Source organism: Chionomys nivalis, chromosome 6, assembly GCF_950005125.1.
Source record: "Chionomys nivalis chromosome 6, mChiNiv1.1, whole genome shotgun sequence".
Taxonomy (NCBI): domain Eukaryota; kingdom Metazoa; phylum Chordata; class Mammalia; order Rodentia; family Cricetidae; genus Chionomys; species Chionomys nivalis.
Window position 1 is genome coordinate 5,275,007 of NC_080091.1, and position 21,146 is coordinate 5,296,152.

Genomic DNA, 21,146 nt, shown 5'->3' on the forward strand with positions numbered 1-21,146 from the left:
AATTGTAAACCCAGATTGCTTGGGAGTCTGGTTTCAGGTAGTCAGGATAAAAGCACAGAGGCAGGTAGATCTCTGAGTTTGAGGCCAGCCTGGTCTACAGAATGAGTTCCAGGACAGTCAGGGCTACTGTATTGAAAAACCAAAAAGAAAAAAAGGGGAGGAAAAAAACAAGCTGTTTCCCTTTAACACACTCTGGCCTGAAAGAGGTGGAATGGTATCAGTGCTGACATGGTCGGTCGTGGCAGGCTGCAGTTTGGGGATCAGTGTGCAGCAAACATATACTAATGCAAGGTGCACAGAGGTGACCTTATCTGCGGACACAGTCCTCATGGTTGATCCAGTGGCTTCCTGGCCACATAAATACGTCTCATGTCTGTAAGGTCTGCAGAAGTTCTGTGTGGTGCTGCTTTTTTTTGGTGGGGGGGCACAGTCTGGGTGCAGAGAGGGTTGGCTGGCCAAGCACATGGCACTGTGGCTCCTCACCTGGACCCACACCATCCTCTTGTCTGTCCCGAATTGGTGCTACTTCCTGCTGGGGTTTAGGCCCTGCCCTTGCAGAGCTGTCTACTGGCTGTCCACAGTCACCTTCCCACCCAAGATCCAGCTCATTCCATGTCTCTCACAGCAGCTGCGGGAACTGGGTTTGAATCAAGCAAGCCCATGAGTAAACGTGTTCCTTTCTTTCTTAGCTGGAACGAGGTGACTTCCTCTCAGAGGAGTGGAGGGAACGGATCGCCAACACGAGGTACGGCCGGCTGTGGGCTGTGCTGCTGGCTGTGCTGTGGCCTCTGACTCTTGTCCCCCAGATGTGGGTGGCTGCTGTGGAGGGTACTGCAGGGCTACTGCTTCAAGAGTGCCAGCCCCTCCTCGGTGCTGGCCTGCCTTTGGTCTTACATGGGGTGCGGGCAGCCCCTGTGCTGGTCCCCTTGAGCAAACTGCTGTCCTTGTCATGGGGTCCATCAGGGGATCTAGGTGTTTTGGGGCCTCACCTCTGTGTTTTCTGCGGGGGGGGAGGGGAAGGAAGCTGCCTGCTCATCAAGTGCTTGCGTTTGCTTGTGCCCTGGGAGCAGACCCTCCCTGCATTCTGTTGCCAGGGAGTGCTTCCAGGAACTGGCGCCTGGTGCTGGACTCAGCCCAGGTGGTTTGTGCTTGTCTCCTGCCCCTGCTTTCCTGCTTACTCTGCTCACCTCAGATGGGTGGGCGGGGGAGGGGGCGCAGCACCTGGCAGGGACCAGCAGCAGGCTGTGTCCAGGCTGGGACTTGATGTGCATAGCCTCAGTTTTACTGAACTGAAACATTGTTTTGCAGTGTTATATTTGTGAATAACTTTGCCTTTGGTCCTGAGGTGGATCACCAGCTGAAGGAGCGATTCGCAAACATGAAGGAAGGTAACGCAGCCCTCCTGCCCATAGGCCTGCTATTCCCACAGTGTGGGGGTGGGGAACATGCAGTTACATCAGTTTGTCTTGAGAGGGCCTCAGCGATCCTCCCTGTTCATGATGGGTAGTACATGGAAGCCCCAGGCCCCACCTGCTTCCTGCTACCCATCCGCAGCTCCTGGGCTGCACAGCAGAAGTGAGGCCCCGGTGACTGAAGGCCCTTGGTGCCAAGCGTACCCCCAGACAGCCAGCAGATGGGTTGAAGGGCTAACCCAGCTCAGAAGCAGTCTCCTGCTGCAAGCACCAGCACCAGGGCTCTTCGCTTGTGAGCTCATGATGTGTCTGCACATGTGTTTGTGCCCGTCAGTCTTTGGTGATGGAGAGATTTCGTGAATAAGGCATTGCGTAGAGCACACACAGCCTCTTGCATAGGACTGGGCCGTCTGCAGTGCATACTGCTGTCCCTCTGCAGGAGCAGGAATACCCAGACTTTCCCAACCCTATAGCTGTCACAGAAGTGACGGGTGTTTGCTGTAGGGCCTGTCCTCATGCTTTTACAGTTAATTACTTGAGGTGCTGGGGATGAACCTTGTGTGCTCAGCAAACACTCCCCCGCTGAGCTTCACCCCTGCCTCACATTCTTTCCTTCATCCCTTCATTTGTGTTTTAAAACGGTCCCATTCTAGACAGGGCTGGCCTAGATCCATTCTAGTCTTAAACTCAGTCATATAGCCGAAGCTGGCCTTTAACTTTATCGCGATACACACCACATTAGCCTGCTTGGGGCCATATCTTGACTGAGTCATCCAGTCCTAGATTAACTTGTCCCTCAGAGCTAGTGTGCTCAGTTATTTGTTAGGTGGGCCAGGCTCTGATGACAGCCAGCCCCAGCCTTCAGTGGCAGTGTTCTGCCCCTTCCCTGTCCTGCCTTTAGAGACCACCCTGCGGACTGCTGCTGCAGTGTTGTTTAGTGTGCTCTCTGTGCTGCGACAGACACCATGACCAAAGCAATCTATGGACACCAGGGCAGGAGCTGCAGTAGAGGCCTTGTGGGAAGACTGCCGACTGGCTCACACGCTTTTCTTCTGCTACTTTTCTTGCACTCCTCAGGAGCACGCGGTGATCCTCCCACACCAGTCAGTCAAGACAGTGCCCCACGGGGACTGCCTGCAGGTCAATCTGCTGGAGACATTTTTCTCAATTGAGATTCTCTCTTCCTAGAAGGCCCTAGTTTGTATCAAATTGCCCAAAAGTATCCAGCACAAACACCTACTTGTGGGTGTTCCTGGTAATCAAATTGTTCCTGTGGCCCTCTCTTGACTAGGCTTTCCCCTTCGGCCTACTTGTGCTCAGTGGTTGCAGGTCATTCCTATCACTGCTTAGGGCAGCTCATAGGTGCTGGCCAGACTGGCCCATGGCCTTTCAGTCTGAGCCATTGGTGTTTGCTGCTTTCCTGCACACTGGAGACATGGAGCTGACCCTGCTGTGGTCTGGCCAGGCCCTTTTGCTGGTGTACAGTACTCAGAAAGCAGGACATGGAGGGGGCTAGAGACTGGTTTACTAATATAAGCAGCTGCGTACACATTCAAAGATATGTGTGTTTGTGTTGAGAAAGGAGTCTCATTATGTAACCGAGGCTGTCCCAGAACAGTGTTGCCTCAACTTCCCCATTGCTGGGATGACAGACATGTATCACTGTGCCAGTGTGGTCTTTTGAGTCTCTTTGTTTAGCTATCAATGGGTGTGGGATTCAGGGCTGTTCTAGTAATCAGGAGGCCAAGGCAGGAGGCTTAGAGTTCCTAGGCTGGCCTAGGCTTCATGATGTTCTCATTCTCCCCTCTCCACCCCAATACTTCTCTTCAATATGGAAGGAATCTGCACCATTCAAAAAAATTAGGCTGGGTTTTGTTTTGAGGCAAGGTCTCTATGTAGCTCTGACTGTTGTGGAACTCTTTATGTAGACCAGGCTAGACTACTCTCAGAGATCTGCCCATCTCTGCCTCATACTAGGATTGAAGTTATGTGCCTCCATACCTAGACTTCCATGTTTCCAGTTTGTTCTTCCTCTGTGGCTGTCACGGGTTTGAATCTGTGTGTGGTTTGGCTCTTTTGCCTCTTGTGGCGCAGTTCTCATTCTTGTTTTCTGCCCCGGCCTCTGCCTTCACCTCTCTAGCCTCAAGGGCTTCAGCAGCCAGTCAGCTTCTCAACCCTGTTCTCTGGGACTTTCTCTGTTGTGTCTTTTTAAAAACTGGAATCTTGCTCAGTTTGTCTTCAGACTCATGACAGTCCCCCCTCCCTCTTTCAGCTGCTGGAATGCCAGGGTAATCACTGCGCTACACTGCCTGTGGGTCTCCTCAGTGCCTTTGTTTCAGCTCCCCTCCTGGTAACACATGGCTTATAGCAATCTCTTTCTTGTGCCTTATTGTTGTACTGGGTTCCACCATGACCCTTTTAGCAGGCACCCAGTTGTCACCACTGTGTAGAGTCACTGTTCTCTATGGCTGCAGGGTCAGGGATGAGCACCAGGGGTCTTGTGAAGAATGCCTAGCATCTCCTGGGCACAGGCATTGTTCACCTGTCTCCTGTCCTGGGCAGTTGCTCATACCTGGGTTTGTGGTCTCCAGCTTGTGTGTGCCTGTGTGGGTTTTTGCGCACATGGCAGTGATGGGCTTCTGTGTTGTAGGCGGCAGAATCGTCTCCTCAAAGCCCTTTGCCCCTCTGAACTTCAGGATCAACAGCAGGAACTTGAGTGGTAAGCTCTGGGCTCCGTGGTGCATAGGGTACCTGGCTCCCCTCGCCCAGTCAGATGGTACTGCCCTGCAGGGAGGGCGCTCACCTAGCTGCTCCCCAGCCTCTGCCCACAGTATGTTAAGCACATCCTCTTGTAGACATGTCCTTTTCAGGAGGGGCCTTGGGATGGGGTGGCCAGCCCTCCTGTGGGTCTCCCTGGGCTAGGCGCTTGGCTGGTCCAGTTCCGGGTCTGCATGCTTGCTTTGCTGATGGCTGCTCTTGAAATCTGATCTCATTCATGTGTGCTCGCCACCTTGTTCCTGACAGGCCCCAGATTATTCCTCCCTTTGGGGATGCTGTTGACACTGGTGTGGGGCGCAGGCCTCCTGCCATAGTCCTGACTTGCTGCTCTTCCACAGACATCGGCACCATTATGCGTGTGGTGGAATTGTCACCCCTGAAGGGCTCCGTGTCATGGACTGGGAAGCCCGTCTCCTACTACCTGCACACTATTGACCGCACCATAGTGAGTGCCCACAGTGCTACAGTACAGCACGCTGCCTCTGTGTGCCTGCTTGTCCTCTACAGAGCTCCCTGGCAGCTCTGGGTCTCAGCCCTTAGTCCACCTGATGAATAGGGGCCATAGTCGTTTTGGCATCATATTATCATATTCAGAGACCTATGGTCTCTGTCATCCCTTCTGTCCTCGTCCCCAGCCTTCCCTGGGTATATGCTGGCCTTTTCCTCATGGCCCCCACAGGTTATCTTCTCCTTGCCAGAACCTTCTGTGTATGGTCCCAGGCTCTGTTCTCCATCTGTCCTGGTACCCCCTGGGCTCCTTGAAGCAGCATGTTGGCAATTCTGCTTTTTGTTCTGTGCCCTCCCTGAGCCAGCAGCAGCTGTGCTCTGCCCTTGGTGCTGTAGGTAAAGGGGCCCTCAAGACTCCTGAACTATGTTGTGAGTTCCCCTGTGCGGTGTAGCAGCCAGTGTTCCCCTCGGGAGGTCCTGACCCTGTTCCTTAGCAGTCACTTGCCACTCGAGGGTAGATGCCCTGGGTTGTATATTACTCCTGGTGTGCCACCTGCAGTGTGTGCTGGTGGGCCTGGCAGCGTGTGGGACACGCCACCTCTATGAGCTGCCTGTGTCCGTGCTCGGGCTCGCTTCTAACAAAGCTCTTTCCTCTTCTCTTTAGCTTGAAAATTATTTTTCTAGTCTGAAAAATCCAAAACTCAGGGTAAGTTTGCTTTTCTCCCAACTGTGAGGGTCATGATTGCTGGCTTTGTATGTGCTGTTGGTATGTGTGACCAAGGTTCCTAGGCCCAACCAAGTGTTATTTCTGCCTCCCAGGCTTTCCGAAGGCCCTCAGCTCTGTAGTGGGTTTAGCATCTATCTTTCTGTAGGTGATGCCGGTTACCAGCGGATTCTTTGTTACCCCGTGCTGTGCATCCCCATGCCCGAGTTGTGCACAACAGTTGAGGGTGCCTGTCTCCAGCACCCTGGAAGGCTGGGTAGTCTGCTCCATGGCAGTCCCTTCTCTAGCCACATCTGCTGCACATTTGCCTGTCTGTCCAGGGACACAAAGAGCTGGGCTTCCACGTGACTTTCCCTGGGGAGGCATGAACAGATGTCTGTTCATTCTGTGTGGGCACTAATAGCAGAGCACAGCACTCTGTCTGCTGGTACTTGGTGAAGTGGTGGGCTGTCAGGGTTACAGGAGTGTAGGCAGGCTGCTGCACACCCCCAAGGAGTTCATCCTGCCCAGCATACTAGAGATAGTGAACAGTGTGTATACTCAGTGAGGGGCTGAATTCTCCCCCCACTCAACCCCCAATTCCACTGGTGCATGCAAGTTTGCACCTCATGGAGGTTAGCTCAGGTACAGGGTTCACGTCAGCACTGGTTATGTTTTGCATAGGCCCTTAGCAAGTGGCTTGACTTTGCCTAGCCGTTTAGGGGCTGTATCTGTCCTGCCTAGTGGGGCAGTCTCCATGACGGCTGTGTCCTGCCTAGTGGGGCAGTCTCCATGACGGCTGGCATTTCCTATGTGTTCTCATTGCCATGTGGTTCTGCAGCTGTCAGTGCAGGGACAGTTTTGGGCTGCAATCGCATGACAGGCCCATGCCTTAACCCACAGAGTGGCTGTGGGGTCCAGGTTAGGCACTGTACCTACCCCAGAGTCTGTGTGTGTGTGTGGCCATTTCTTTGATGCTGGAGTGGAGATGGAGCCTCCAGCATGTTCAGGACACTTTCCCACTGCTTCCCTCTAGGAGGAGCAGGAAGCAGCTCGGCGCCGGCAGCAGCGAGAGAACAAGAGTAATGCAACTACCCCCACCAAGGTCCCAGAGAGCAAGGCAGCTGCCACGGAGGCCCCCGCGGTGAGATGCCCTTCCCTGCACATGCCTGGTAGACAGGGTGCCCAGTGGTGCCGCCCTGAGGGTACTCCTGCTGGCCCTTCACTGCCTGCCTATTTCCTCTAGGACTCTGGTGCTGAGGAAGAAAAGTCAGGTGTGGCCACTGTCAAAAAGCCATCTCCCTCCAAAGCCCGGAAGAAGAAACTGAATAAAAAAGGGAGGAAAATGGCTGGCCGGAAGCGTGGACGGCCCAAGAAAATGAGTGCTGCAAACGCTGAGCGAAAGTCCAAGAAGAGCCAAAGTGCACTGGACCTCCTGCACTCCTCTCCCCCAGCCCCGCCCTCAGCCTCACCCCAGGGTGAGCCTCTTTCTCTTCTTCGTGGCAGAGTCCCCATCCAAGTGACTGTGGGCTCTTGTACACTAGAGTCACCATTTGGATTCTGCTGTGTGCCAAGCCTGTGACTACACAGCAGAGGGTGCTTGGTGGGGTCTGGATGCCACAGCAGTGTCAGCACTCAGATTTGCCAAGCTGAGGTACTGTGTTGCCTGTGGTAGTATAGGGCCGATGGTTGGTGACTGATGGGGATCCTTTCTCCTGCAGATGCGTATAGGGCACCTCATAGCCCATTCTACCAGCTACCTCCGAGCACGCAGCTCCACTCCCCCAATCCGTTGCTGGTGGCACCCACCCCTCCTGCATTACAGAAACTTTTAGGTGGGTCATGGCTTTGATCTTGAAGCAGGAAGTGGTAGGGCTCTAGTCAAGCCTGCTGGGTGGTGTGGAAGAGGCTTTGTTGCGTGTTTGTGAATGACTGAGACTGACTCACCTCAGGGACATGGGGGAGCCTGGTAGAGGTTCACTCCATGGGGAATACTGGCAAGTCTCTTACTTGAAGGAGGGATCTGCTCTCGGGTTTCGGGCTTGAGAAGAGGTGAAGTCACAGGCAGGGATGACCCTGCAGCAGGCCAGGTCAGGTAGTTCCTTTCTGTTGGCCACCACTCCTGCTCCTCTCACGGAAGGGCGTTGGCATCATACACTGGTTCATACACTGTACCATGTACCTCCAGAGTCCTTCAAGATCCAGTACCTGCAGTTCCTGGCTTACACAAAGACCCCACAGTACAAGGCCAACCTGCAGCAACTTCTGGACCAAGAGAAGGTGTGTGGGCTCCGCCTTAATGTCAGTAGTGGGGTCGTTAGTCGGGTCGGGGCGCTGAGGTCACCTGCTCCTGTCCTCCCTTGCAGGAGAAGAACACACAGCTGCTGGACACCGCACAGCAGCTCTTCGGTCATTGCCAAGCCCAAAAGGAGGAGATCCACAGACTGTTCCAGCAGAAACTGGATGAGGTGACTGGGGTGACCAAAGTTCAGCTTCCCTTACCCTTATGGAAGGACTGACATAGAGTGGCTGGCCACCTTGGAAGCAGAGGGTGGCCCTGGCTGTACCCAGGTCAGAGCTGCATGGTTATTATCGTTCCCTTTGTTCCCTGTGCACTGGGACTCACCCTGGTTTGTCCTCTGCATCCCTAGTTGGGCGTGAAGGCGCTGACCTACAATGACCTGATTCAGGCCCAGAAGGAGATCTCTGCCCACAACCAGCAGCTGCGGGAGCAGTCAGAGCAGCTGGAGAAGGACAACAGTGAGCTGCGGAGCCAGAGCCTTCAGCTGGTGTGTGTGTGTGTGTGTGTGTGTAGGGGGCGGTGCAGCTGGTTTGTACATAGGCAGGATGGAGGGCAGGATCTCCCACTCGGGAGCCCCGAGGTATGCTGACTTAGTGCCTTAGCGCTGGACTTGGATCTGCTTCTCCACATTCTTGCTGGGCTCTGCAAGGATCACCCCATTCCTAATCACACTAGGGACCCTTTGTGCTGTGTCACACATGCCTTTCTCACCTTGCTTTGTGGGTGGGTATTGACACCATGTGCCACAACTGTAGGAAGTATTCAGTGCACTGCCCAGAGAGACGGGCTATCCTGCTTTCAGCTGCTGACATCTTGTCTGTGCCCACAGCTCAGAGCCCGGTGTGAGGAGCTGAGGCTGGACTGGTCCACACTGTCTCTGGAGAACCTGCGGAAAGAGAAACAGGCCCTGCGGAGCCAGATCTCAGAGAAGCAGCGACACTGCCTGGAGCTGCAGGTGGGGTGTTGGGGTGATGCACCAGACCCCATCTTCCCACCCTCAGAAGGGCATCTGTGATGATGGACAACAGGGGTGTGTGTGGCCTCACAGTAAGAGTCCAGGCTGCTCTGACACACCTCCCATCGTGTAGATCAGCATTGTGGAGCTGGAGAAGAGCCAGCGACAGCAGGAGCTCCTGCAGTTGAAGTCCTGTGTGCCACCAGATGACGCTCTGTCCCTGCATCTGCGTGGCAAGGGTGCCCTGGGCCGCGAGCTGGAGGCCGATGCTGGGCGGTTGCGTCTTGAGCTGGACTGTGCCAAGATCTCCCTGCCACACCTCAGCAGCATGAGCCCCGAGCTCTCCATGAATGGCCATGCCGCTGGCTACGAGCTCTGCAGCACAGCTAGTCGGCCCTCATCCAAGCAGAATACCCCCCAGTACCTGGCCTCCCCCTTGGATCAGGAGGTCGTACCTTGCACCCCCAGCCACAGTGGCAGGCCTCGGCTAGAAAAGTTGTCTGGCCTAACTTTGCCAGACTATACCCGGTTGTCACCTGCCAAGATTGTGTTGAGGCGGCACCTGAGCCAGGACCACACTGGGGTTAGCAAACCAGCTGCCGGTGAGCTACACCCTCGGTAAGCACACATGTATCTAGGGGCTGTGCTGCTGTCTGCTGCCCTGGGGCTGTTGGGCGTGGGCTGCTTGCTGTGAATTCAGCAAGGGTGACTGGCCTTTCATTGTAGGGCAGAGCATGCCAAGGAGAGCACCCTTCCCTACCAGAGCCCCAGCTTGTCCAACAGCATGAAGCTCAGCCCCCAGGATCCACTGCCTGCCTCCCCCGCAACCTCGCCGCTCACCTCAGAGAAGGGTAGTGAAAAGGTAAGGGCTGAATGAAAGAAGTCATCTGAGTGGGCCAGGCAGCCGCAGCATTCACTCCACAGAGCATTCTCAGCTGTGGGATGTATGAAGTTTGGTTTGGGGACCTGGGGAGGAGATGGGGATTAGCATCCACAGGCCTCATGGAGTGGTTGCAGAGGCAGGTGTGTCAGCCTCCCATGGGTGGTTCTGTGTCCTTGGGATTCAGGTACTTACATGCAGGAGTAAGATTTAGCCAGTTGCTTGGGGGATCTAGAGTGGGACCAAGGGGGTTGGGGCCTCCATTGTATGTAGAGAGATGGAGAGGAATTTGGGAGGCCAGGCAGTCCAGGGTGACAGGTCTCAAACAGAGAGAGAGTGGGCAGCATTCTTAACCAGCCCGTATCCTGAGGGTGGCTTCTGCAGCGAGTCTGCAGCTGAGCATGGCCATCTGTTGACAGGGTGTGAAGGAGCGTGCCTACAGCAGCCATGGGGAGACTATCACCAGCCTGCCTGTCAGCATTCCACTCAGCACAGTGCAGCCCAACAAGCTGCCCGTCAGCATCCCACTGGCCAGTGTGGTGCTGCCCAGCCGCGCCGAGAGGGCGGTGAGTGTGCTGGGCCACATGGTAGTTGTGATGGTTGTGGTTGTGCTGGCTGTGGTGGGGCTCCAGGCTCAACTTCAGTCTTTATGTCTCTGTCGGATGCTGTTGAGTTTGAGCATGTGGTCATCCGGGGACTGGCGAGAGGGCATCCGAGCTAATCCTGTTGCCATGTGGTTGGGCTCTGGATGTATTTTGTAAGAAACAGAACAGAGAAGAAATAACAAAGAGGGTTTTAGCCACTCAAACAGCAGTGGCTGACATGGCCCTGTGGGTTGCTGTCCCTGATGGCTGGATCCTAAGAGTGCTGATGTTCACGGAGGATAGGCTGGGAAAACTGCAGTCTTGCTTTCCTTCTGCATTATTTTGAGGGCAGGGTCTTGTGTGACTCGGGCTGGCTTTGAACTCACCATGTAGTTGTAGCTGGCCTTGACATCTGACCACCTTACCCCGTGCCTCTTGCACTCCTTGTTAACTGAATGTGACTTGACCTTTCTGCTTGGATTCTCAGGCCTAGCCCAGCTCTATCCCTTCTTGGGTCCTCCCTGCCCACAGCCCTCCTGCCCCACTGTCTCTTGTTGCCCTGACTAGGCAGGTTTTCTTTTGCAGAGGAGCACTCCCAGCCCTGGGCCACAGCCTCGAGACTCATCCACACTTGAAAAGCAGATCGGTGCTTCCGCCCATGGTCCAGGGGGCAGTGCAGCAGGGAGCAGGAGCCTCACACTGGCACCCACAGGTGATCCCCCCCCCCCCGCCCCGACCACATAGGGACCTCCTCCTGCTAGGGGCCATGTTCTCTGGGGAGACGATCCCATTGGGACAAACACCCAGCAGGTAGCTCTGAGGTTTTGAGTCTAGGATTCTGTGTGACCAGAAGCCAGGGGACTAGTCTCTAGTTCTCTCCTGTTGATTTGTTTTGAGCTAGGGCAGGGCCAGGCAACTTTTTTTAGGGATACTTAAGGTCTGGAACAGTTCCAGAAAGCTGTCCTGTGCTGAGGTCATCTGGTTCCTGGAGGTTCAGGTGGCGCCCAGCAGGACAGCACCCAGTGTGCCCTGGTGTTTGCAGATGACTGAAATGGGGAACCAGTCTTCCTCTGGGCCTAGCCTGCCCACACTTACCCATGCTATGGCCCTGGTCTACCCTAGGAAGCGGCTACTGACCTCAGCTTGTTCCTCCCAGGGTGAGGTGTTGTTAGAGTGGGCTTGGCCTCCTTGCCTCCCTTGATTAACTGGTGTCTTCATGGAAGGTTTCTACACTGGTTCAGTGGCCATCAGTGGAGCCCTGGCCAACAGCCCAGCGCCTATGGCATCTGGAATGGAGACTGCTGTTTTTGATGAGTCCTCTGGCCCTGGCAGCCTCTTTGCCACCATGGGATCTCGCAGCACACCACCACAGCATCCGCCTCTGCTACCGCAGCCCCGCAACTCTGGCCCTGCATCTCCTGCCCACCAACTCTCGGCCAGTCCCCGCCTGAGTGTGACTGCCCAAGGTCCGCTGCCGGACACCAGCAAGGGGGAGCTGCCTTCTGACCCTGCCGTCTCAGACCCGGAGAATGAAGCTAAGAGGAGGATTGTGTTCAGCATTGCAGCCAGTTCCAGCTCTAAGCAGTCGCCTTCTACCAGGCATAGCCCCTTGACCTCTGGAACCCGCGGGGACTCTGTACAGAGCCATGGGCAGGACAGTCGTAAACGCAGCAGAAGGAAGCGTGCATCAGCTGGAACCCTCAGCCTCAGCACGGGTGTGTCCCCCAAGCGCCGGGCTCTGCCAACTGTCGCCGGCCTCTTCACACAGTCCTCGGGGTCTCCCCTCAACCTCAACTCCATGGTAAGTGTAGGGCCCGTCCCTGCAGGGTGGGGACAGTGGCTGGTGTGCAGCCCCACTGTTCGCTCCCCACCTGTACCCTCACAAGGAGCTGGTGACTGTAGAGGTCTCAAGGGTTAGCTGGCACCGAAACCCTGTCCTGGGCCTGTGGCTCATCTGCCCTCCCTGATCCCGCAGGTCAGCAACATCAATCAGCCCCTGGAGATCACAGCCATCTCATCCCCTGAGAGCTCCCTGAAGAGTTCCCCAACCCCCTACCAGGACCACGATCAGCCCCCGGTGCTCAGGAAGGAGCGGCCCCTGGGCCCGACGAATGGGGCCCATTACTCACCACTTACCTCAGATGAGGAGCCAGGCTCTGAGGATGAGCCCAGCAGTACCCGGTGAGTCCTGGGGGACAGCTCTGCAGGGTGATGGTTGGACTAGATGCTGGCTATCGTGTGGCCAAGTGGCCTCTGTTAGCTATCTTTCAATCCTGACCTCCCTGGTGCAAGGCTGTTTTCTCAATGGGTGTTACCTTGCTTTTCTTGTTGAGCAGTGTAGAGTACTGCTTGTGGGGTCTGTGTGTATCTGTGAGGACTTTCTGGGTGTTCAGCCTGAGTAAAGACATCACGTGCCCCTCTCTGCCACCTACATTATGACTGCACTGTAGACTGTTGAGCATCACTAGGTCCCATGCTTACCTTTGAGTGTCACAGTGGAGTTACTACTGCGAGTGTGAATTCTGGTCACGCGTTGGCCTCTGACTTTGATGTGCTTTAAGATCGCTGCCCACTGTCATTCCTAAGGGTCTGACAAATACACTGACCCATTGTAGACCATCATGGATGTGTGTACCACCTGTGAGCCGGGCCTCTGCTGCATTTAGCTCCAGGTTGGCTAAGGCTCAGAATAGGGAAGCTCCTACAGGTCGCCCTACTTTGTATGTATAGTGTCACCATGTGCACAGGCATTCTGGGCTCCCCACCAGAACAGCCCATGCACAGACACTGGGCCCTAGTACTGCTGTTGACCCCGACTTATTCTGGGTTTACTCAGGGGCCCTTCCACACGGGACCAGAGGGCAGCCTTTGGACATTTCATTTTGAGCTGTGCGTGTAGAGAGTCCTCGGATATACTCTCTGAGCACTTAGATTCATACATCAGTGACTGTTTTCTTTGCACAGAATTGAAAGAAAAATTGCAACAATCTCCTTAGAAAGCAAATCTCCTCCAAAGACGCTGGAAAATGGTAATGTGCTCCCTTCCTGGAGCCGGGAGGTGTGGGGGTGCCCCGTGCTCAGGACGGGCCAGCCTGGGACTGCATCTGGTGCATGGAGAGTTGGGAGGGGCAGACAAGAGAAGTCTCATAGTGCATGAGCCTCTCACCTCTTCATCACCTCTGCCTAGTAGAATGTGTGCCAGCCACATGGTAGGCTCAGCTCATGGCCACTGATTTCTCCCATCAGGTGGTGGTTTGGTGGGAAGGAAGCCTGCACCCTCGAGTGAGCCTGTGAACAGCAGCAAATGGAAGTCCACTTTCTCACCCATCTCCGACCTCAGCTTGGCCAAGGCCGTGGACAGTCCATTGCAGGCTGGCTCTGCACTGAGCCACAGCCCCCTGTTCTCTTTCCGGCCAGTTCTGGACGAGCCTGCAGCTGAGGCCAAGCTCCCTACCCACCCAAGGAAAAGCTTTGCCGGCTCTCTGACTGCAGCCGAGGGCCCGAGCCCTGGCGCCAACCCTCCCAACGGCCTGGCCTTCAGTGGGGGCCTTGCTGCAGACCTCGGTTTACACAGCTTCAACGACGGTGCTTCCCTCTCCCACAAGGGCCCTGAAGTGGCCAGCCTGAGCTTCCCATCACAGCGGGGCAAGGATAGTACCACGGAGACTAATCCCTTCCTCAGTAGGCGGCAGCCAGAGGGCCTGGGTGGCCTGAAGGGCGAGGGCAATGCAGGCAAGGAATCAGGCGAGGCCCTGCCCCTGTGTGGATCTGCGGACAAAGTTGCACTGCCTCATGGCAGCAGGGCAGGCAAGGGCCGTGACCGTGAGCTGGACTTCAAGGGTGGCCACAACCTCTTCATCTCTGCTGCAGCCGTGCCTCCGGGTGGCCTCCTCGGTGGCCCTGGTCTAGTGACTGTAGCTTCCTCTGCAGGCAGTACGACACCTGCTGCCCAGGCTGCCCGGCCCTTTCTGAGCACCTTCACCCCTGGGCCCCAGTTCACTCTGGGCCCCATGTCCCTGCAGGCCAACCTGGGCTCTGTGGCCGGCTCCTCTGTGCTGCAGTCCTTGTTCAGCACCGTGCCCGCCGCTGCAGGCTTGGTGCACGTGTCATCTGCTGCGCCCCGACTCACCAACTCGCACACCATGGGCAGCTTCTCCTCCGGGGTGACCGGTGGAACCGTTGGAGGTAGGCAAGGAAGGGAGGACGTCTTGTCCCAAGTTTCTCACCAGCTGCTTGGGAGGTTCCTCCCAAGCTCTCTAGAAGATACAATGGGAGTGTGTCCCTGTGTCCTCCCTGGCCGTCTTCATGGTGTGACTGAAGGAGACTGTCTAGCCTTATAACGCATGCCTCTTGTTTTCAGAAGACCACGGTGCACTTAACTAGGCATTTCTTTCTCCTGGGGCATTCCCTGTTTGAGGTGACCACCCACATGCCTCATGGCCGGTCTGTGGAAGCGGGCCTGGTGCAAGAATGAGTCCAGAGGGCCTGCTCAGAGACAGGGCGGAGTGGAGCCTGGGCCACAGGCCAGGCATGGTGCAGTCCTGACTGGGCAGGGGCGGGCAGGTGGGCCCGAGGGGCGGGGCCTCATCCTGGCAGGTAAGTGTCCCTGCACTGAGCCCACTGCTTGCTGCTTGTGCCTGCGCTTGGACCGGAGTCACGCTGTCTTCTGCTTCTCCTTGCTGGCGACTGTGCTCCTCTTGCTCCACCTGCCTGGAACGTGCTGCCTGTTGAAGCTGCTTTTTCTCTCCTGTTTACAGGTGTCTTTACCCATGCGGTGCCTTCTGCCTCTGCTCACCCGTTTGGAGCTGGTGTCAGTAGCGGGGCTGTGTGTAGCAGTGCCACGCTGGGCCTGAGCCCGCTGCAGGCGGCGGCCAGCACCTCGGCTTCTTCCTTTCAGGCTGCAGCTTCGGTCGAGACTCGGCCGCCCCCTCCACCTCCCCTACTTCCTCCTCAGCACCTGGGCCGGCCCCCTGCGGGGCCACCTGTCCTCCATGCACCCCCTCCTCCTAACGTCACCTTGCCTCCTCCACCTGCGCTGCTGGCTTCTAACTCCGAGCCAGTGCTTCTGCAGAGCCTGGCCTCCCTCCCGGCTAACAAAGCTTTCTTACCCCCCTCCTCTGCCGCTTCTCTGCAGCCTGCTAACGCCTCTCTGTCTGTCAAGCTCGCCTCCCTTCCACACAAGGTCTCCCGCCCCTCCTTCACGGTGCACCACCAGCCCCTGCCCCGGCTGGCCCTGGCGCAGGCTGCGCCCGCCGCCCCACAGGCCAACTCCTCGGGGCCATCTGCTGTGTGGGTTTCCCTTGGCATGCCGCCTCCTTATGCTGCGCACCTTTCGGGGGTTAAGCCTCGATAAAGACCTTGCTTAGCTAGCAGTTCATGTTCTGTAAGGTAAGGCTAGAGCCAAACCACCCCTCCTCTTGCCCAGAAGACGGCTGGCAGGGCTCACCAGATGCCTGGGGTCCTGAGTCGTGGAGATGGGGGGGGTGCGCTAAGGGAGGCAGGGCCAACATTGTGCAGCACTACCTGGTCCTCAGCCAGCCGCTGAGAAGACAGCTGAGGTGATGAGATTTGAATGTGGCTCACCAAAGCCAAGGTAGCCCCAACCTACTGTGAGACTCCTGGCCCAAAGCAGTCCTTGATTTTGGGGTCACATTTTTAGCTCTAAACTAAGGCATTTGTCACGAGCCTGCCTGTGCAAGGGAAACAAGGGATAGTCAGTAGGTAAGGTTGCAGACTGACTTTGTCCACGGGCAGAAAGCTGCCTGGGGTGGTAGTGTGGGCATCCTTGAGCAGAGGTGGGGTTTAAGGTTCAGGGAGCAGGTCCCTGTCCACCTCTCCCTGAACAGCGGCTGTCAAACCCTGCTCTGCTCTCATCATGGCAGTAGACATGCCCTGTGGGCGAAGAGCCAGATGGCAGCCTTCTGGCCTCCATAGGGTATGGCCATGTGGTAGCCCTAGCCTGAGTACAGGACAGCCTGACAACCACATCTGGAGGTCCTAGGGCTAGAGCTCTCCAGCTAACCCACCCTGTGTGCTCAGCAAGGCAGAGCTGGAGGGTGCTGGGCCCAACAGTACCTACCAGGAACACCCCTCTCTGCCCCGTGTCCTGTGGGGCAGTTCGGCCACAGAGGACATGTTGAATGCACCTAACCCATGCTCCTCCTCCCTGCAGGTAATTAGGACTTCTACCTCAGCCACGACCTATGCAAGGACGGTGTGGACCAAGCCTGCTGCCTGCCAGGCCGGCGGAGCCGGACGTGGAGCCACTGTGAATTGGCGGCACCGCAGGAGGTGCTGGACTGGTCCAGTTTGTACTGTCGATAGTTTTAGATAAAGTATTTATCTTTTTTTTTTTTTTTAAAGTATAAGCAATTTTGACTTATTTTATTCCATCAAAGTCGTCCAAGGCAACCTCTTGAGACACCTAAGTGTCTGTGAGAGAGAATCCTATAGACTTGGCCTGCCGGGCTGGCCACCAGGAGGACTCGACTCCGTCCCGGTGCTATCTCACCACCCAGCCCGTGCCCACCCATCTCCAACTTTGCCCTGGGTGCTGCCCCAGATGCGGACCATGGCCAAACAGTTCTCAGACGCACCCTTACTGGCACCCTTACTGCTTGTCCTGATACCAAAGGCACGCCAGGCATGCACGATGGGGGCTGACTTCTGGTTCCCCTCCTCGGAACTCGCCCGCTGTCACTGTGAACACCCTGCTGTTAACCCTGTGACTTTAGGCGTGCCTTTGCTGTGGGTGCAGATTGGGCTGGGGCAGGACTGGGTGCCCGGCTGGGCTGAGTGGTGCTGACAGGTGCGGGCCACTACTGCAGTGCTCAGTGGCTCCTGTGACAAGTGCATTTACTTTGTATTTCTTTGCTTTTCTGGCTCGGGGCATGCTGGCCAGGTGACATGGGGCTGGCCCACTGTGGGTCCCCTGGCATCTGTGTATAAGAGAGTCACATGATGAGTGACAGTATTTTATAGAGATGTGATGGAGATTTATAAATTTCATAGACTTGACTGCATTTATTTTTAGATTGTATAATGCACAGTGAACTTTAACGGAAAGAAAAGTGAGGAGGAAAAATACATTTATTTATTCAAATGCACAAAAAAATGGCGCTGGTCAGGGGCCCTGCGGGAGTGTGGCCCAGATGTGCTGGGCCACCCAGGGCCTCTGGTCACTGTGGGCACCACCTACCTATGTCCAAGAGTTGCTTCCTGGTCCTGGGGACAGGTGCACTGGGTGTGGCTGCAAAGGGGCCAGGGCTGATTTAGCTTGCTGAGGTGGTCCTGACTGCCCTCAATGCTGCTCACTTCAGGTTAGGGGTAGGTAGGCTAAGCAGGGAGGCCATGTTGACCCCCTCAGTCTTTACCTGCTTCCCTTGGCAGTTGTGAAGATGGTGCTGGTGTCCCTTCCACCCCCCCACCCTACCCCCTGCGATGGTGCTCATGCTTGCCAGGCCTGTTCTTGCACACCACAGCTAGCTACGGTGCTACAGGGCAGGGTGGCCATAAAGTTAAGCAAGTCCCAGGCCTGGAACAAGACACTGGGTGAACACTGTACACACCACCTGCCACCTTGGCAGCTGCTGCTCCAGTGGTCGCTGCCCCACCTTACTTGAGTGTTAGGGGACAGACACTGCATGTTCATGGCCCGCATGGCCCAGTGGGCCGCAGGTGCTCCAGGCGGGCACAGTTCCAAGTCCTCTCCTGAGCCCACGAGAAAGGGGAACCTACAGTAAACTGAACATGGTGCACGGTGACCCTGGGTTCCTTGGCTGATGATCTTAGCATGGGGCTAGGCTGCCTCAGTGGTCCCTGGTATTCCAGCCCAAGGGTGCTGCAGGGCTTGAGCTCAGGAACTGATAGAAAGCCCTACGGACTGGGACCTACTCCCACGCTAGCCCACAAAGGGACTCTGCCAGACACACCTCGGTTCCCACCCTCAACCTACACAGCTTTTTTGGCAGCCTGGCCTGTTTGTAACTTGATGCAGCTTTGCTCTGTCTTGTAATGACCTCTGTACTTAACGGGTGCACTGTTCTCTCCCTTGGTTCCCAAGGCATCTCACACATTGTTGCCGCCTCTAGACACAGTAATAAAAGCTGTTTTCACTTGAGCCGGTTCTCAGTGTGGTCTGTCTTTGTGTGGTTACTGTCACCTCCCTTGAGGGATGATGACAGCTCTGGAGGAGCCCGAGGAAAACGCAGTCAAGGCACCCCTATAGCATTCAAGTTGCTCACAGCCAGGTGGTATGGGTCCCTTACGCAGGACTCACTAATATGTGCCCCCACAAAACCCAGACAGGATTCCACATCTCCCCAGAGAGGGTAGCCAGCCTGGTACCAGGCACACTGGGAACAACCTGTCCCACAAGCTGTGTGTGTGTGTGTGTGCCTAGCCCAGTCTTTTTCGTTTTGTTTTTCAAAACAGTTTCACTCTGTAGTCCAGGCTGGCCTAGAACTCAGAGATCTGTTGTCTCTGCCTCCTGAGTGCTGGGACTGAAGGTGTGTGCCACCACTGCCCAGCCCGGCCTAGCTCTTAGAAGAGCTGTTCTGCCACCCGTGCCCCCATCTCTCCCCATTTACTTCACTGTGTGGCTTGGAAAAGGGGTACCTTTATTATAGAACGGGCTCAGCACTGAAGGCCAGCACCATGGCCTGCTCTATCAGCAGGAGTGGGGTTCACAGCGTTACCTAGCATGATACATTCACCCAATAACGGACAGGGGAGCTGTGCCAGGCTCAGTCCCCAGTTGGGGGCACTCAAGGGTATTGGCAGGGAGATGGTATGGGAACAAGGATCCAAGCCCTTGCCCACCTCCTCCGGACCTCTGGCTTTGAACGACATTTCCAAAAAAACACCTTCAAAGATAGCCAGAGGCCAGGCAAAGGTCAGTCCAACACATCTAGCTGGGAACCAATACAAGCAGTCCGCCCGTCCGTAGGCAGGCTATTCAGCTGGAACCTGGCTTCCTCGGAGATGCCGAACTGCTCCAAAGGATCCTGTGGGGGTGCATGCTGACTGTGAACAAGGCCAGGGAGGGCTGCCCTGCCCCACCCCGCCCCTACACACCTTGCCTGTCATCTTCCTGATTTCGTTCCTGTAGAAGATGAGGCTTCTTCGCATGTACTCATAGCTGGAGAAAAGGGCTGGGCTCACTGATCACACTCCCCCATGTTTCCACCCAGCTCCCAGTGGTTCCCAAAGCCCCACCTGGCCTGGCGAAGAGCCTCCATCCACTCCTGACACTGCTCTTGGCTACAGCATTCAAAGTGATACTTCCTGCTGAGGTCTTCCACAAAGCCTAGAAAGGGGTAAAGGAAGGGAGCCAGCCACCTCTGCTGGGTGTCCACCTGGCCCACATCCCGCTGGCCAGAAGGCCCAACTTCCTCTCACCCGGGGTTCCTGGTAACAGGCTGGCTTGTCCCCTCCAGAGTGCTGACTCCTGAACCCATGAAAAGGGACCCACTGGGAAGTCGGGTAATCACATATGGACCGGTTGATGTGAGGTCATTAGAGTAGGCCCTAATGGTAATAGGACTGGGGCGATGGCTCAGTAGGTACGGTGCCTGTCACACATATAATAAGCAGGAGGACCTGCGTTCAAGCCCCAGCACCCATGTCAGAGCAGGATGCACCTGGAATCTCAGTGCTGAGAAAACAGATGGGGAGATTCCTAAGGCTTGCTGTCAGCCAGTATAGCCTAAAAACCAAGTCTATGTGCGACGGATGAGATAGCCAAGCAGGTAAAGGTGCTTGTTGCCGTGCCTGATGGCCAGAGTTCAATAGCGGGGACCCATATAGTGGAAGAGGAGAACCAAAGTTGTCCTTTGACCTTTGTAGCGTGTAGACAAATACACGAATGTGTACATACAATTGTATTGTTTTAAGAGGGGAAGAGGGGATGGTGAAGAGACCAGAAACTGACTTCTGGACTCCATATATACACGTGCAAAAAAGAAAAACTAAGAGTATAGATGGAGAACCCCGTGTGATGATGGAGAAGACATGAGGGCCAAATCTCTACAAGATGGTACCGTAAAGATCGCCAAGGAAGAAGGTTTAACAGGTGTCACTTCAGCCTTAGAAGCGTTACCCGCGGCAGACTGTTTCTAATACAAGTAAAATCTGCACAGGCTGCACCTATCCTTGCGAAGAATAGGCACTGAAGGTGGGGGAAGAAACTATGATTGCACCAGCGGAGATCAGACCCGGGGGCACTCAGAGTATCAGCTATTGCAGCGCTGGGTCCTCAGGAGACGAGGGATCCATGACAAATGGAGGCTCCTGGGGAGTAAAAGGAAGACAGGTGCGTGGAGCAAGAGTACGGGGTGGTGACAGTGGGGACCAGCGCACTTACTGATGGAGAAGCCGCCGGGCTCTTCCTGGGCCACTATGCAGCGTTCCAGCAACAGGGCTCCGAGGGGCTGCGCGAGACACGGCCATGAGCGCCGGCCTCCGGGCCGCGCGGGCCCCCCGAGTCCCCCACGCCCCTACCTCGGCCTCGTCCGGGCGGAAGTAGAAGAGGAAGTTGACCACCAGCTTCACCAGCCGCCTCTTGGCCACTGTGGGCACAGGGCGTTGTCAGTGCGGAACTGTTCTCATCCGCCCACCCGGGAATCGAGCCGGCCCGCCCCGAACCGCTCACCGCTGCCTTTCTTGGGACCCCGCATGCCTAGCTCGGCGGCCATCTCTGCCGGCTGACGGGACAGCGCCTGCAACTCTTTCTCATTGTACCGCATCACACCGCCGGGATCCGCGCGAACTAAAACACGCCCTGACTCCCGGCCGCCGTCCTTTCCGAAGCGGCAACCAGCGCCATAAAAGTCTCAGGGAACGTTCCCGGAAGTCCCATCAAAGCTACTGCGCCTGCGCGTCGGGGAGCTTATCGCGTAGTTTACCATAAGATGGCACTGACGTGCGGGTCGGAGCAGTTGCACGCAGAGCCGGAAGTGAGAGAAATTCCCCGTCCCTAGGTAACCGTCAGACACACTAAACGTGAAGTTTTACGTTAGATTCATAGCACCCCACGTTAAGCGAAGCCCCTTTCCGGGCTGGTGAGACAGATTCCGTCTTGTCGCG

At 56.0% G+C, this 21,146-nt stretch overlaps 2 protein-coding genes across 4 annotated transcripts in view; one reads left to right on the forward strand and one right to left on the reverse strand.

Moving 5' to 3' along the window:
- Positions 1-18,174, forward strand: part of Dot1l (DOT1 like histone lysine methyltransferase) — a 42,355-nt gene extending 24,181 nt beyond the window's left edge. Inside the window, exons 8-28 of one of the 3 annotated variants that reach the window (XM_057772432.1) lie at positions 690-745; positions 1,309-1,388; positions 4,063-4,131; positions 4,529-4,635; positions 5,302-5,343; positions 6,377-6,484; positions 6,587-6,818; positions 7,062-7,175; positions 7,529-7,620; positions 7,707-7,808; positions 7,992-8,129; positions 8,472-8,597; positions 8,731-9,215; positions 9,324-9,459; positions 9,897-10,043; positions 10,647-10,773; positions 11,285-11,862; positions 12,037-12,242; positions 13,026-13,090; positions 13,308-14,246; positions 14,819-18,174. In XM_057772432.1, the coding sequence (XP_057628415.1) occupies positions 690-745; positions 1,309-1,388; positions 4,063-4,131; positions 4,529-4,635; positions 5,302-5,343; positions 6,377-6,484; positions 6,587-6,818; positions 7,062-7,175; positions 7,529-7,620; positions 7,707-7,808; positions 7,992-8,129; positions 8,472-8,597; positions 8,731-9,215; positions 9,324-9,459; positions 9,897-10,043; positions 10,647-10,773; positions 11,285-11,862; positions 12,037-12,242; positions 13,026-13,090; positions 13,308-14,246; positions 14,819-15,414 (4,545 nt within the window). In that variant the 3' untranslated portion in view covers positions 15,415-18,174. The other 2 variants (XM_057772431.1, XM_057772430.1) reach the window with 2 other exon arrangements.
- Plekhj1 (pleckstrin homology domain containing J1) lies at positions 18,145-21,138 on the reverse strand. Its single transcript, XM_057772434.1, has 6 exons — positions 20,713-21,138; positions 20,562-20,629; positions 20,425-20,491; positions 19,278-19,368; positions 19,137-19,200; positions 18,145-19,066 (listed from the first exon to the last, which is right to left on the reverse strand). Exons 1-6 carry the CDS (start codon positions 20,804-20,806, stop codon positions 18,956-18,958), a joined length of 495 nt encoding a protein of 164 aa, XP_057628417.1. The 5' UTR covers positions 20,807-21,138; the 3' UTR covers positions 18,145-18,955.
- Between the last annotated feature and the right edge of the window lie 8 nt (positions 21,139-21,146).

What these genes read in the sequence shown, in the direction of transcription:
- Plekhj1 (XM_057772434.1), bottom strand. Translation starts at nt 20,806, where the DNA reads ATGCGGTACAATGAGAAAGAGTTGCAGGCGCTGTCCCGTCAGCCGGCA. An exon ending in GGGTCCCAAGAAAGGCAGCG is followed by an intron (nt 20,630 to 20,712) that starts GTGAGCGGTTCG and finishes CTGTGCCCACAG; the next exon opens with TGGCCAAGAGGCGGCTGGTG. An exon ending in GCCCGGCGGCTTCTCCATCA is followed by an intron (nt 19,369 to 20,424) that starts GTAAGTGCGCTG and finishes ACCCCTTTCTAG; the next exon opens with GCTTTGTGGAAGACCTCAGC.